We start from the raw sequence: 13,481 nt of genomic DNA on the forward strand, positions 1-13,481 counted from the left end.
ACTTTGTGCCGAAGAAATATAATATGTGTGCCATGTCTCATGAGTATAGTGACAAGACCTGCAGCTTTGCTCTTTCCTCTACAAATCAAGAGATTATAGACTCTATAGCAGAGTACCAAAAAAAAAAGCATGATAAAGTAATTAATGTACGTGCCGATTGTGGATGAACTACTATATATAATCTGTGAGCCTACTGGCGCCCACGGAAAATAAAGTTGAAATTAAAATCAGAATTCAAGGGAACCAAAAGATAGAATATAAAATTAAACACCTGCAAGTTTTCATCCACCAAGCCAAGTGCAGCGATTGAATGTATAGTCGTTCACCCAAGGGCAAGTTGTGGCCAACAAGGGATTCCTTCGATCGCAGTCACACCACAGCGGAATTCCACTTCCTCCAGTTTTCGCCAACCTCCATTTCTGTCCAGATGACTACTATGATGAGTTGCCATTCTGAAGATCTATCCCTCAATCGCCACAATTAACCCTACTTCCATGGATACGGCCTCACTGGACTCCGGTGGACGCCAACCACACCAAAGCCGGCAAAGAGTCAAAAGAGCATGCGAGACCTGCAAGGTCCGCAAGCGCAAATGCGACGGCCGCGAGCCTTGTGGATTCTGTCTTCGCTATGAATATGGCTGTAGCTATGGGACTCATGCCCGAAGAAAGGCAACTGTCTCCAAGTCCCCGCGACCGGCATCCACGACGGAAGCCATCCATCACGCAGACGCAGACACAGACGCTAACTTGACGGAACGCCCTACCCGGGCGGAGAGCCTTAGTCAACAGCGCATTGAAGCAAGTTCGGGGACGGCCTTCCCTCAAGTACTAGGGCTGGAATTGAGTCAAGACGATGCCCCGAGAGTCTACGGCGTGAGCTGGAATCTCGGGCCTCGCAAGGAGCTGGCTCCATCTGTGACTAGGATTACAGCTCTGCTTTCCATTGATGAGATGGAATCTTTTGCTGAAATCTACTTGGCGCACATCCATCCGATTTATGCCATTTTGGACGCGGATGTTTTAAAACATGAAATTGCGACGCGATGGGAGAATCCTCATGTCACTGACGACTATGACCCGATATTATATGGCGCTGCAGCTCTTGGGTCGCTGTATTGCGGCCATGACGGCCATGTGCGAGAAGGAGAACTGGTTCAATGTGCAAGGAACTTGCTCGAAGCCACCAGTATCATGAGAAAGCCATCGCTACATCATGCAATTGCTTGGGTACTACGGACTCTGTATCTCCGAAGCACCAACAGTGCGCATGCGGCGTGGATGGCCAGCTGCATAACGATCCATGTCATTGAAGCGACTGGCGCTCACCGGGACTCGGGATTGGAAGCTCTACTTGACCCGGAGACCACGTTTTCCAAACGGGATGAGGAGACCCGGCGTCGACTGATCTGGGTTGCCATTACGCTCAACGCCTGGATCTCTTTTGAATATGGGCGGCCGCGCGTGTTGATGAATGGGGTCGCGTGCAATACACCGTCACCCCGGGATGGCGATTTCACTGTGGATCTGATTCGGATGTATCAGATATCAGAGAAACTGGACCCAAACCATGTGAATAACCCAGTTGATCTCCAAGAGAGTCTGAGCCAAATACAACTTCTGGTCGTGGGCCACGATGTCTTGGCCCTTTCCCGCACCAACCTGGCTTTCGCCATCTACCGACGTCTACGAGTCGCGTCATCCGCGATTCCAAACGATGTTCTGACCCGCGTCATCGAGCTGGGAAATCTGGGACTCGACGCTGCCGTGAGATTGGCCGAGGCTCGCCGGCCCTGGTGGCATGTCGCCAACGTGCCCTTCCAGTTCGTGTGTACCCTGCTGGCCATGGATACGCGAGAGTCTCTCTTGAATGTAGGCCATGCACTGCGGGCATTCAAGACTATTGCTCAGTATTTCCGCACCCGGAATATTCAACATGCGCTGGAAACGGCCGAGTTTCTGGTTCGTCTCTCGCAGCACAAAAAGAAAGGCGACCTGGACGCCCTCAATGGAGGGCTGCAAGAAGTGGAGTTTTCCGAGCCAACTCAGAATATCGCGATGATCGACATAATGAATGTCTGGGGTGATCTTGACTGGGATGCTTTCTTGAATGCCGATATGCCGCTGTTTGACGAAACCCAGAGCCAGCGATGAGAGCCACACCGCTGCAACACAACTATGATGCAAGAATCCACCCTCTCAAATCCTCCTTCTTTGTTCATGAAGGAATTAGTCTTATTTCCTTTCCATCTGGACCTCGCGTGGGTGCCATGATTCGATCAGGCGGGTATGGTGGAAAAGGTGGATCGAGCGGAACATTGGGCGGATGCCATCCACCACGATGGCTTGATGGTATATATTCTATAAAGAAATCCGCCGATGTGAGGAGTAAATTGACACACCACGTTTTCCCTCGTTCTATTCGGAAACTTCTTGCTCAGAGCAATATGCAGAGCTTCCTCCAATATCGCCAGCTCCGTCGGGACCTGGAACGAACCATTCACCCCGGTGATCTTCATACTACAGCAGAGAATGTGGGCCCAGAACCGAATGATAGAGTCATAAGTCATCTCGATGATGGGAAACACGAGAAGCCGATTGTGCTGCATACGGGCCAAAGTGTGGTGATACCAGGCGTTAGTGTCCGACAAGTGCCCAGCATCTCCGACAAACCCGTCTTCATCGTCGGCTTCGAAGGGCCTGATGATCAATTCAACCCGCGAAATTGGTCCTTGGGACACAAATGGAAGACTCTGGCAATCGTGGGAACCACGGGTTTTCTGGTGGGATGGGTGTCTGCCATCGACTCGGCCGTAATCAAGCAAGGCCAAGAAGCATTTGGGGTCAGCAAGGTTGCTGAATCTCTCGCCACGAGCCTCTACCTCATCGCATTTGGCTTTGGATCTCTCATTGCTGGCCCATTCTCCGAGACTGTTGGTCGGAATCCCGTCTATCTGGTGACCCTGTCACTGCTCATGGTCTTCATAATGGCATCCGGCCTAGCACCGAACTTCGGCGCCCAGCTAGCCTTTCGATTTGTCGCGGGCTTGTTCGGTTGCACACCATTGACGACCTTTGGCGGTAGTATGGCAGATATCTTTGACCTGCTCGACCGCACCTATGCGTTTCCCGTATGCTGCACACTGTCATTCATTGGCCCGTTTCTTTCACCCATGATCGGTGCCTTTATCGGCCAAAGCACTGCCATCAGCTGGCGCTGGTCGGAATGGGCCTCCCTGATTCTGGCCGGGTTAATCACCATGGCCATTTTTTTCTTCGTGCCCGAAACCTACGCGCCGGTACTTCTGCAATGGAAAGCCCGCCATCTGCGAGCCATCACCGGCGATCAACGCTTCCTGGCCGAAGCAGAGCTGCACCAAACCAAGCTACACACCCAACTCCTGTCAAGCTGCGTGCGACCCTTCCAGCTATTCTTCGGCGAGCTCATGGTGGCTCTGTTCACTCTGTATCTGGTGGTAGTATACATCGTCCTATTCGGGTTCCTCACAGGCTACGACTTCATCTTCGGCGAGACGTACGGCTTCTCTCAGGGATCCGTAGGTCTCACCTTTATCGGCATGAACATCGGGTTCCTAATCGCCTTCGCCCTCATCCCACACATCTACACAGCCTACAGGCGACGTCTGAAGACTGCGCTCACCACCGGCGACGACGACGGTCACCCGCCCGCCGAAGAGCGGCTGTGGTTCGCCATGTACGCGGCGCCGTGGTTCCCAATCTCGCTGCTCTGGATGGGCTGGACCTGCTACCCCGGCGTGTCGTATTGGTCGCCGCTGATCGGGTCCGTGGCGTTTGGGTTCTCGGTCCAGGGCATTTTCATTTCGAGCTATGCGTATCTGATTGACACATATGAGCGCTTTGCTGCTAGTGCCCTGGTCAGCGCGACTTTCATGCGCTATATCGCTGCCGGCGCGATGGTGGTCGTTTCGATTCCCATGTATACGGATCTCGGCGTGCATTGGTCCTTGACGCTGTTGGGGTTTTTGGCACTGCTGATGACGCCGGTACCGTATGTCTTTTATAAGTTTGGACATGTGTTTCGAGCGCGCAGTAAGGCTGTTGCGGCGAGATAGTGGAGGGCCGGTACTTCTATGGCGGGTGGGAAGAGATCTATGTAATTTATTTACCTGGATAGCTTAGCTACATAGGCCGACGTGCAAAACTGGTTATTAGCTGGTAGGCGTTGTGTCTCTCTTTACTTTGAATTGAGAAATGAGATATACGACTACATAGAATGGTTTTTGGGTAGAAACTGGAAATTCCTGGCGAGGGAATGTGTATAAAAGTGCCCCGTTGTGGGCCGATGCTCGAAGGATGTGTGTTCTAGATTTTTCCTGGAGTCCACGGCATGTTTGGCATAGATTAAAAGCCCATTGCAGGATCTACTACCCGTGGACCTGTAAATACATCCTACCAGAAAACACTTCAGATCCTTCACAGATGGGCAAGTAGTTTTCAACAAAAGAGTCCACCAACAGCCCATTTATAATACACACCCCAAGCAATTTCAACCGTTAAACAACGGCCCCAGACAATCGGGCATTCTCCAGGGGGAGAGAGAGAGGGGCGATACCCGAGACGAACGGGAGGTAATCGGGGTCCCCCAGCCTAACTTCTGACAACCCTGGCCAATTTCCCACTGCTGAAACAACGGCTCCGACAGACATGTCCATTCAGCAGAAGGGCTTCGACGAACACCGCCCCAGGGATCGTTCCAGGGCGATTTCACCAAACCGTGGTCTTGACCAGGTCAAAGACTGGGGAACATACGCCCGAAAGCAATTGGCGCTGCTGATCGATCGGGTCCGGAATTCCGAGTCGATCGGAGGCTGAGGCTTGATCATACTGAATACATAAGTATACATACGTATGTATATAATAGACACAGGCACTTTTCGCTCTCTCCCTGAATTGATGCATGAAGGGTTAGTGTAGGAGATTCTTGCCAGACCACCATGTCTAATCCCGAGCACCTGGATTGAAGTCGGAAATTAATCAGGGCCTCAAAGTCGAGCTCTCATTTTCTTTTTTTTCAGTCTCAAGGCTCCTGTGGATCAAAAGTACCGTTACCGATGGATCCATACCGGCATTCTTCACCAACGTCGCCTAACGGACTTGTATATGAGTTGTCTTTTGATAGAATTATAGTAAATGTATGTGCATATTTAGAGTAGACTGGGCTAAGATTATTGAGACAAATAGCTTAGCCTATATATTTTCTATAGAAATAAGTGGAAGATACTCAAAGTATTCTCACGCCTGGAGACACTATGAGTCCCATCGGGACTAGTCAGGGGCACTACTCGGTATACGAACACAAACCCTCCAACCACTTGCCCTCCTCTGGTCCCCACTCGGTTTTAATTATGCCTTTGATTATTATTTTTTTTTCTGACTAGCATTCATTACCGACGGGGAGGGCGCTTCGTAGCTTTCTTTTTCGGTGTAAAAAAAAAAGCTTTTGTCCACTGGAACTTGGTCCTACAACGGCTGTCATCAGCCCCTAAACGCGACTTGGACCATGCTAAATGAAAGGCCCCGTTTTTCGCAAGGTTTGGCTTTTTCGGGGACGTGGATTTCCTGGTGTTTATCTTACTAATTTTTTTTTCCATTTGAATTTTCTTAGCTTTTCCCTCGGGCTCTGTCGGGTCCATTGTTCCCTTTGATTATGATTTCATAGATCCACAGTGAGAAGGATCTGGCGATGATTTTTTCGCTTGTACTACATTTGAGGCGGAACTACCACGAAAACTAATTGCTGCCATTTATGTATTCTGTGTATACAGATTGTCCATGTACTGTAGGTATGGCTTGAACACAGGATTATTATTAATATAGACAGGTGGACAGGTGGACTCTGGGTCGCGCCGTGTGGGATCCACGAAAACAAAAGGAACCATGGAAAGGAAATTAAGAGGCACATACAGTACGTAGAGTCGAGCAAGTTGTGCCCTCTGCACACCATTTGCATGTCACCGGCCTGCACGACGCAGGAGGTGCTGCATCATCGGAGAATAATTGCAGACAGGCCTCGATCTAACGCAGCTGAGCAAATGATCGATGCTGTACCCCGGGTTCAGCAAGGGATACAATATCGTACATAGTAATAATAACAATATTATCATAATATAATATACATACATGGATGCTGTAGTATAGTTAACTAGTATGTAATGATGATTCATGAATTCAGGCCAAGACCCTGTATTTGGGTTTTCCCGTGTCCAGACCCCCGGAGCCGCTAGTGATTTCTTTGATTTTTCTTTTGCTATTCTCGTACGGTTGATACTGTTGATACTTTCGATACACTCAATTGCAATGACTTATGGATATAGGTATATATACTATGTCTATAGAATAGAATAAGATAGATCACAAACATAATTCCAGTCTTAAACACTGCTATGTTTCATCCCTACCAGTGGCGCTCAGCCTTCAGCCCCAGAGATCCACATGCCAAACCACACGCGAGCTGAATTCCATGTTTACCGTACCTGACGCCTGCAAGGGATGGACACCTTGAATACGTTGGAAAATACTCAAATAGAATCAAGAGTAGAAGAGAATAGTAAAGAATAAGTCAAAAGTGGAAAATAACAAAGTAAGAGAATAATAAATAATAGAAATAGTATGATTGACGTAAAGAACCTGAAGATCGAACGGTGGGCATGTTGGATCCTTTTTTTTTTTTTTTTTCTTCCTTCGATACCATTCCCAATCCCTCTTTTCGATTGATCATCGCATTCTTCGAGTGTCATCTTTTCCTTCTTTTCGACTCTCTGATCCCTCTCTTGCATTTTGCATTTTGCATCTGTGTGATCCAAACTACACATCTACCTACGTATCATTGGTGCTCGCCCCGGATCGGCCGACCATCTGTACACGGTACGCGAAGTGGAGGGAACCGCGGGTTTCGGTTGTCCTCGACGCGACATCCAGGAGTCCCCTCTTGCTTCCTCCCCAGCCTGTGTTTTGCGCTGCTAGGTCATGCCGCTCCTTTGTTTGTTCTCTGGATAAGAATATCCCGTAAGTGTGTCGGAGGACAAGTGTCGACGGGGGGTGTGAGGCTAACAGCAGGCTGTCAAGTTTCTCTCGCTTTCGGCGTCACCAATCTGTCTCTCGTTCCATTCGATTGTGGCGTCTCCTCGACGATAACCGCTCCGTTCTTTTTCTTTTTCTTTTTTTTTTTTTTTTTCGTACCGATTGCGACCCGGAGAATTGTCACCCTAGCCCCTCACAATGAATCGCTTCCGCAAGAACAAGAAGGTCAAGGAGACCTTGGACGACCTGGAAAGTGGCCCGCCGACCTTGAGTTTTAGGTCCAAGAAAAAAGAACAGCCGCAGCCGAAACCTGAATTGGACCTATCCGGCGCGCTTCCCTCGACAGACGACTTTCGGACTAGCCTGCTCATGCCCAAGCTGTCTGCTCGGTTCAGTATGCTAAGAGAACAGGACGACCCGGACTCCAAACTCGGCAAGGCGAGCGATGACAGTGTCCTCTTTCCCAAACGCGCCTCACGACTCAACCTGTTCGGTCACAACCCCAGCGTGTTGGCAGATATCGATGAAGTGTCCTCGAACGACGGCAGCCGACCCTCGATCGCATTGGGCCGCGCCGATTCCTATGCGTCCGGCGGGGAGGGATATGGCACCGACGATGACCGATCCCCCAACGATAGCATTATGAGCCGAGCGCGTCGCGCCGAGGGCAACAACTTGTTCGGTGGTCGTCAGAAAGTGTATAAGATCCCCGTTCGATCCCCAGGGACATCGCCTCATCCGACCGAAAATAGCCGTCGGGGAATCAAGGCAGTGTATGAGAACGATGTAAAACTGTCCGCTTTCCAGCGATTGAGACTCAAGGAAAAGGAGGAGAGGGCTGCGGAGGACGCCTTGCGCGAGGGGGCCCGCTCGGGAATCGGAAGATGCCACTTCGTCTGTCTCGTCCACGAACCGCACCACCTATTCCTCGACTGCATCGGGCCCTGCGACCGATGCCCGCACTTCGACTGCTGCTACCTCCATCGATGAAACGCAAGCTAATGCACCCCATGCGGAATCCCCTTCGAACCCAACCCCCGAGCCCCAAGCCGAGGCTTCCAAGCCACTCACTCCCGCGGTTAACTCGAAGCAAGGGTCCGTTCGGTCCCGCCGCCTCTACAATCAAGGATTGAACCAAGCTGTTCAAAACCAGCAGTCCTCGACTTTACACCGGTTGGAGAGTCTGGGTCGTCAGCGCGCTGGGACACCGGATCTCCCTCCTTTGAACCGGAATTATTCCAGGAGCGCAACCAACCTGCGTGACCGGTTACAAAAGCTTGCCATTGCCGAGCCAGCATCTACATCTCGTCCCACTAGCCCTCCCTCGTCTTCGACCTCACCAAAGCAGCGAACATTTGTGGGGTTGACCAAGGAAAAGAACTCTCCCACGGCTGCGACTTTCGGATCTGTGCCTCCAATTAGCCCCCCTTCAAGTGAAACTGGCGATAGTACCTCATTGCTGGCGGCCGCGCTGAACCCGGAAGACTATGGCAAGGCGACAGCCATGGGCCTGTTCAACAGGCCTGCCACGGGATTCGATGAACAGCAATTCTCTCGGCGCCAGCAACAAATGCAGCAGCAAATGCAGCAACAGATGTTACAAGGACGAAAGACGCCCCCATTGCGCCGGTCCTCGCCTCCGCGGCGTGCACTGCCACCGGATCCCCCGAACCGCCCCAGGGGCTTCTCCAAGTCCAGTGTCCGGTCCCGAGCAGAGTCGGCTTCATCGCACTACAGCAGTGATGTGCAGCGCGGAGTTGACCATTCTCGGGCGTCCAGCGTCGAGGCCTCTCCCGGAAGACCTGGAGTAAGTGCCTTGTATGCCAACTCCACCGCAAGCGACTCGGGGGATGAGGGTGACGAGACAAACTCCCGTCATGTCTCGTCTGCGACATCTCTAGCCACGGAGTATGGCCAAACGCTTCACCATTCCGGTGTGGGGTCCAAGTCACCCACTTCCACTGGAGACCATCTTGAAACTCTCCCGGAAGTGCGATACTCAGACCTCGGTGATCTCAAGCCTATTGAGGAGAACGAAGGCGCAGATGGCAATGCTCCTGTGACCGAGAACGGCGGACCCGATCAACAAAGGCCAGACTCGTCCGTTTTGCAGGCGCCTGCTCCGGAGCTTAGTGGGATGGTTCGGTCTCAACTGCGTCGCATCAGTGACCGATCCGTGCCCCCTCTTTCCCCACGCTTCCCAGTGCCTCGGGAGGATTCGCCCTGGGACACCTTGAATCCACAAGCATCACAACAAACTACTGGTAATCAAGTTGCTGAAGAGTCACGCGACGGGGCCGTGTCGCCTCCCGCTGTGGCGCCCAGCTCCAGACCTTCCCCGGAGACTGCTCGTGTCAGTGGAGACTCGTCTGACGCCCCCGTTTCGCCTGTTTCACCCATGTCTAGCTCGACCCTGAACGGCACGTCGTGGAAGGATGAGCTCTCTCTCCACCGACGCGACGCAAGCACCGAGACACAGAAGGAGCGCGAAGACTTTGCCACTGAACTGGCGGAGAGGCGGAGAAAGGTGCAGGAGAAACTGAAAAACGTCGCAGAGACTGAAAGCCGGTCAAGCAGTCCCATTTCTGGCCGACAGACACCGGAGCCATCTCACATTAAGACCGGGAACGCGTTTGCTCTCCTGAAACAGAAGTCCAGCAAACCGAACCCCTTGCGACAAGACCAAAGCCCAAAGATGTTTGGTGCTAGCAATGGCTCCACTCCTCTCCTGTCGGATGAGTCGTGGCGTGAGGAGGAACGGCCCCCTTTCAGCTTTGGCAGATATTCCAACTCCAGCTCTCCACATGTTGGATCGGAGCGATCATTCCGATCTCGTGTGCCTACCACCAGTCGCGGGAGCCACGAGGAATCGAGTGAGTCGAGTCGCAGCCGTGGGCCTTCTCCCCAGCCACCATTCCGTTCCCAGCGAGACCGCTCCGCCTCGGATGCATCTGGTCGGTCCAAGAGCCGGCCCAGATACCCCCAACGAGACGATCTTGGAACCGTGCAAGAAGGAGCCGTCATCGACCACGAAAACTTCGTTGCGCCGGACAACTTCGAACACCCGGCCCCTGCCTCCGTTCCTGTTTCAACTCGTCCATCAATGGAGGAGCCTGCCGGATATGACCGATCCCCGTCCGCGGCTTCTGGCCGGTACCGCAGTGCCAGCAGGTCCGGCACCCCGAGCTTCCAGTACGAGCGGTCTTTCCAGCTTCCCCAACAGTCCAACCAGCCGGCAATTATTGGGGCTGCCCCACGGCCCTCGCCCGCCGCTCCTCCCTACTCTGCCAACGCGACTCCCCCACTGCATGAGATGTCTCCCAACCAATCTGGATCTGCATCCCCTAGTTCAGCCGCTGGCGGCGCCCATACTCTTCCTCAACGTGCCCCCGGGCACGCCATGCTCCAGAAGCGTTCGGTGAGCAAGAAGCAGATCTCCGAGCCCACCTTTGTATCCTGCACTTCCAACGTACCCACTATTGGACTTCCCTCGGGTGCGCCCCCTTCTCAAGCCGGTGCACCCCCTCCCTTGCCTCCCATGAACCCGCGCCGCCGTCGCGGGACCACCACCCAGACCATCCTGGGTGCTTTCAAAGGCGACAGACATGACTCGCACCGCGTCGCCTCCCCGGCACAGAATGCCGCCGAGGAACACAGTGTTTTCCCGGACGATGAGAAGCGACCTCGTTCTCGCAATCGTCTCCGCAAGACCTCGAGCGAGGGCGGCAGCCTGAACGCGCGGGCGCGCCAGGAGGCCATGGCTGACCCTGTCCCAGCTGTCCCTCAATACCCTCCCCCTGCCGTCCCGGTTGATGGCGGCATGTTTTGATCTTGAATTTTGGATACTATCTTTTGTTTTCTCTTTGTCCTGTCATCTTGTTTTGACTTATCCATTCCCTTGTTTCGGCCTTTTCATGACCGGTTCCTTTTCCTTTCTCTTTCCCCCCCCCCCCTCTCCTTTTTGACATCCTTTTTTCTTTGTTGATGACCATATACCACCTGGTGCATTTTGTGAGCGTCTGTCTACTTCCGGTCCCTTTACTTTTTCTTTTTCTTTTCCTCATATTCCCAGTAAAGGTGTGACCAGGTGTATTTTGAGTTCAAACAGATCAATGTAACTTGTGTCTATCAAATATCTTATTGGATTTATTTAAGGGCAGAATACAGCTGCAGAGGGACTATTTATATTTTTTGACATCCTGCTATTATAGAGAATAATTGCTGTGGGCAGTAGCCCTATAGTAATAATTCAAGGCAGCAATCCTTGTCACGCGATCTACCCTCGTTTCAAAATTGATGTTTACTATGTGAGATGGCACGTGACATCCAAGCCCTCATCCCTAACTCCGACGTCAGTACTTTAAAGTCCGTACTCTAGAGCCTAACCACTTCATTTTGATATGGAAATAAAGCATGAAATAAATCAATGCTCAAACTTGATCCTAAAATTCTAAATAACTGAGTTTTATATAGACAGATGAGAACTTGCGGATCCTGGATCACACAAGATCTCGCCTGTGTCAGTGATGGGACAGTAGTCGGCTTTGCTGGACATTTCACCAATCCTTAGGAATTTCATATCGGGATGAATAGCTTCGATAGTTTATTTAATGGATTTCTTTTTGAAATCTCTTTAGCAGCCCCCCTCTACCCATTTGCATACCGTTCTTCCTCTTTCTACTACCCTGTCTTGCCTTATTCCTCTCCTATTCATTATCATCTTCATCGTTGTGATCGCATCTGATATTCCCGTCGACTATTATTTCTTATATTGCTATCTTCATCATTAGCATTACCACCTCTCCTTGCTTTACTGCCTAACCCCAACCACAAAGTGAAGCGGACCGGACCTTTCTCTTCTTAACTCCCTCTGCCTCTTTGTCCTCATCTTCATTCTTCAGAACTTCCAAGTGACCAAAGCACACCTCCGTTGACCCCTTTCTTTACTCTCTTATTGCAATTAACAAATATCCTTCAAGTGAGAACTTTGAGAGTTGACGAGATGCCGCCTACCAAGCAAGGCAAGAAAAAGCCTTGGAAGAAGAGGTGGACAAAGAAGACCAAGGCTGCACAGAAAGACGGACAGGCCACCAAGCAGCCCCCTCGGCTGAATATCAAGCAGGAAGATGGCCCTGATGGTATGCCATCACAGGTAAGCAACACACCCTAATTGGAACACAGATTATAGAAAGCTTGGCGGCGGCGGTGGTATCTAACATTTGCTTCTCAGCAGCAGCAGAGTCCTTCACACAAACAGCAGCTGTTCCGGCCATATTTTGCATCAGAGAATATGGGACTCTCGAACTCCGCTCCCGTGTCCGGTAATGCCTTCAGCTTACCCGACAAAAGCTACACCGCAGCCTGCTCCGAGATGGCTTATGGCATCACCCCGACCAATCTTTCTCGTGGCAATGCCACAGACGCACATGACCTCCCAGCCCAAGCCCTGGATGTGCAGAGCTGCGCAGGAAGTGAATATCTGTTTGATCGAGCCGGCACTGTACTGGCGGGCAGCATGCCGCTTCGCCATCCGCGTGCTGAATATCGCGATGCCGTGGTGCAGCAGCCTTTGGTGCAGTCACACCCGGGCAGTGAGCATCTGTTCGAGCAGTCTAGCAACACTCTTTCAAGCCCTTTTCACCATGCCCGCGTCCGCACTGTATGCCAGGGTATCAATGTGCGTACGCCTCAAGTCCAGAGTGGCTCGGGCAGCCAGCCCCGACACCCACAGCCGATACCAAGTTCGATGAGCATATCAAACAATCAACACCGGTCCGTTGTTACCCATAGATCCGTGCCACATATATTCACTGGTGTCCACCCTTTGCCCCGACGGCCCGACCTCAATTCAGGGTCCGATGTCGAACCCGACCAACTGCGTGCCGCCTGCAACTTTCGAGGCAAACAGCCGAGTACCCACCCGCAGAGCGCTTTCCCTTATAGCACTCCGCCTGCTGCGAACCAAGGCGCCATGATCAACAGAAATGGGCCTCCCCTACCTCTGATGAGTGGGCATTCATACAACCAGTCCAGCATTGACCTGGGCCAGCCTTACCGCCCGGGGTACCAAGGAAGCAGAGCAGGCAATGGCCCCTTGGACCCAAGGGTTTCAGGCCACCAGAGATGGATGATCAGTATGACTGCTGCGGCCAATACTGAGAGAAGAGAGCGGATGAGGGCCCGACTGGCGCGTGCGCTGAATACGATGCTCCATGATTTCGTGGAGCAGCATCCTGATGGGGTCGTTGATGGCGAATTCCAGCTGTGCATGGTGACCCCCAATGAGCGTGTCCAGGTCGTGATTTCCCATTGGTATCCTGGTTACCCTCCTGTCTAAGATACCACTGACTTTTCATTTGGATGGTGTCTTTTTGAGAAGATATTAAATACTTCCTCGGATATGCCCACCATCCAATGTGA

The 13,481-nt window shown here is 51.9% G+C and overlaps 4 protein-coding genes across 4 annotated transcripts; 3 read left to right on the forward strand and 1 right to left on the reverse strand.

Annotated features, from left to right (window-relative positions):
• Positions 1–494: 494 nt before the first annotated feature.
• NUU61_010012 (uncharacterized protein) lies at positions 495–2,153 on the forward strand (the record flags this gene model as incomplete). The annotated part of the gene is made up of 1 exon (XM_056660537.1): positions 495–2,153. One exon carries the CDS (start codon positions 495–497, stop codon positions 2,151–2,153), a length of 1,659 nt encoding a protein of 552 aa, XP_056507035.1.
• Positions 2,154–2,446: 293 nt separating this feature from the next.
• NUU61_010013 (MFS transporter) lies at positions 2,447–4,093 on the forward strand (the record flags this gene model as incomplete). Its single annotated transcript, XM_056660538.1, has 1 exon — positions 2,447–4,093. The coding sequence occupies one exon, from the start codon at positions 2,447–2,449 to the stop codon at positions 4,091–4,093; it is 1,647 nt and encodes a 548-aa protein (XP_056507036.1).
• Positions 4,094–7,259: 3,166 nt separating this feature from the next.
• On the forward strand, positions 7,260–10,890 carry NUU61_010014 (uncharacterized protein; the record flags this gene model as incomplete). The annotated part of the gene is made up of 2 exons (XM_056660539.1): positions 7,260–7,855; positions 7,923–10,890. The coding sequence occupies 2 exons, from the start codon at positions 7,260–7,262 to the stop codon at positions 10,888–10,890; spliced, it is 3,564 nt and encodes a 1,187-aa protein (XP_056507037.1).
• Positions 10,891–13,170: 2,280 nt separating this feature from the next.
• On the reverse strand, positions 13,171–13,371 carry NUU61_010015 (uncharacterized protein; the record flags this gene model as incomplete). The annotated part of the gene is made up of 1 exon (XM_056660540.1): positions 13,171–13,371. One exon carries the CDS (start codon positions 13,369–13,371, stop codon positions 13,171–13,173), a length of 201 nt encoding a protein of 66 aa, XP_056507038.1.
• Positions 13,372–13,481: the final 110 nt, after the last annotated feature.

Source organism: Penicillium alfredii (assembly GCF_028826965.1).
Source record: "Penicillium alfredii strain IBT 34128 chromosome Unknown utg000012l_segment0_segment0, whole genome shotgun sequence".
NCBI classification, from domain to species: domain Eukaryota; kingdom Fungi; phylum Ascomycota; class Eurotiomycetes; order Eurotiales; family Aspergillaceae; genus Penicillium; species Penicillium alfredii.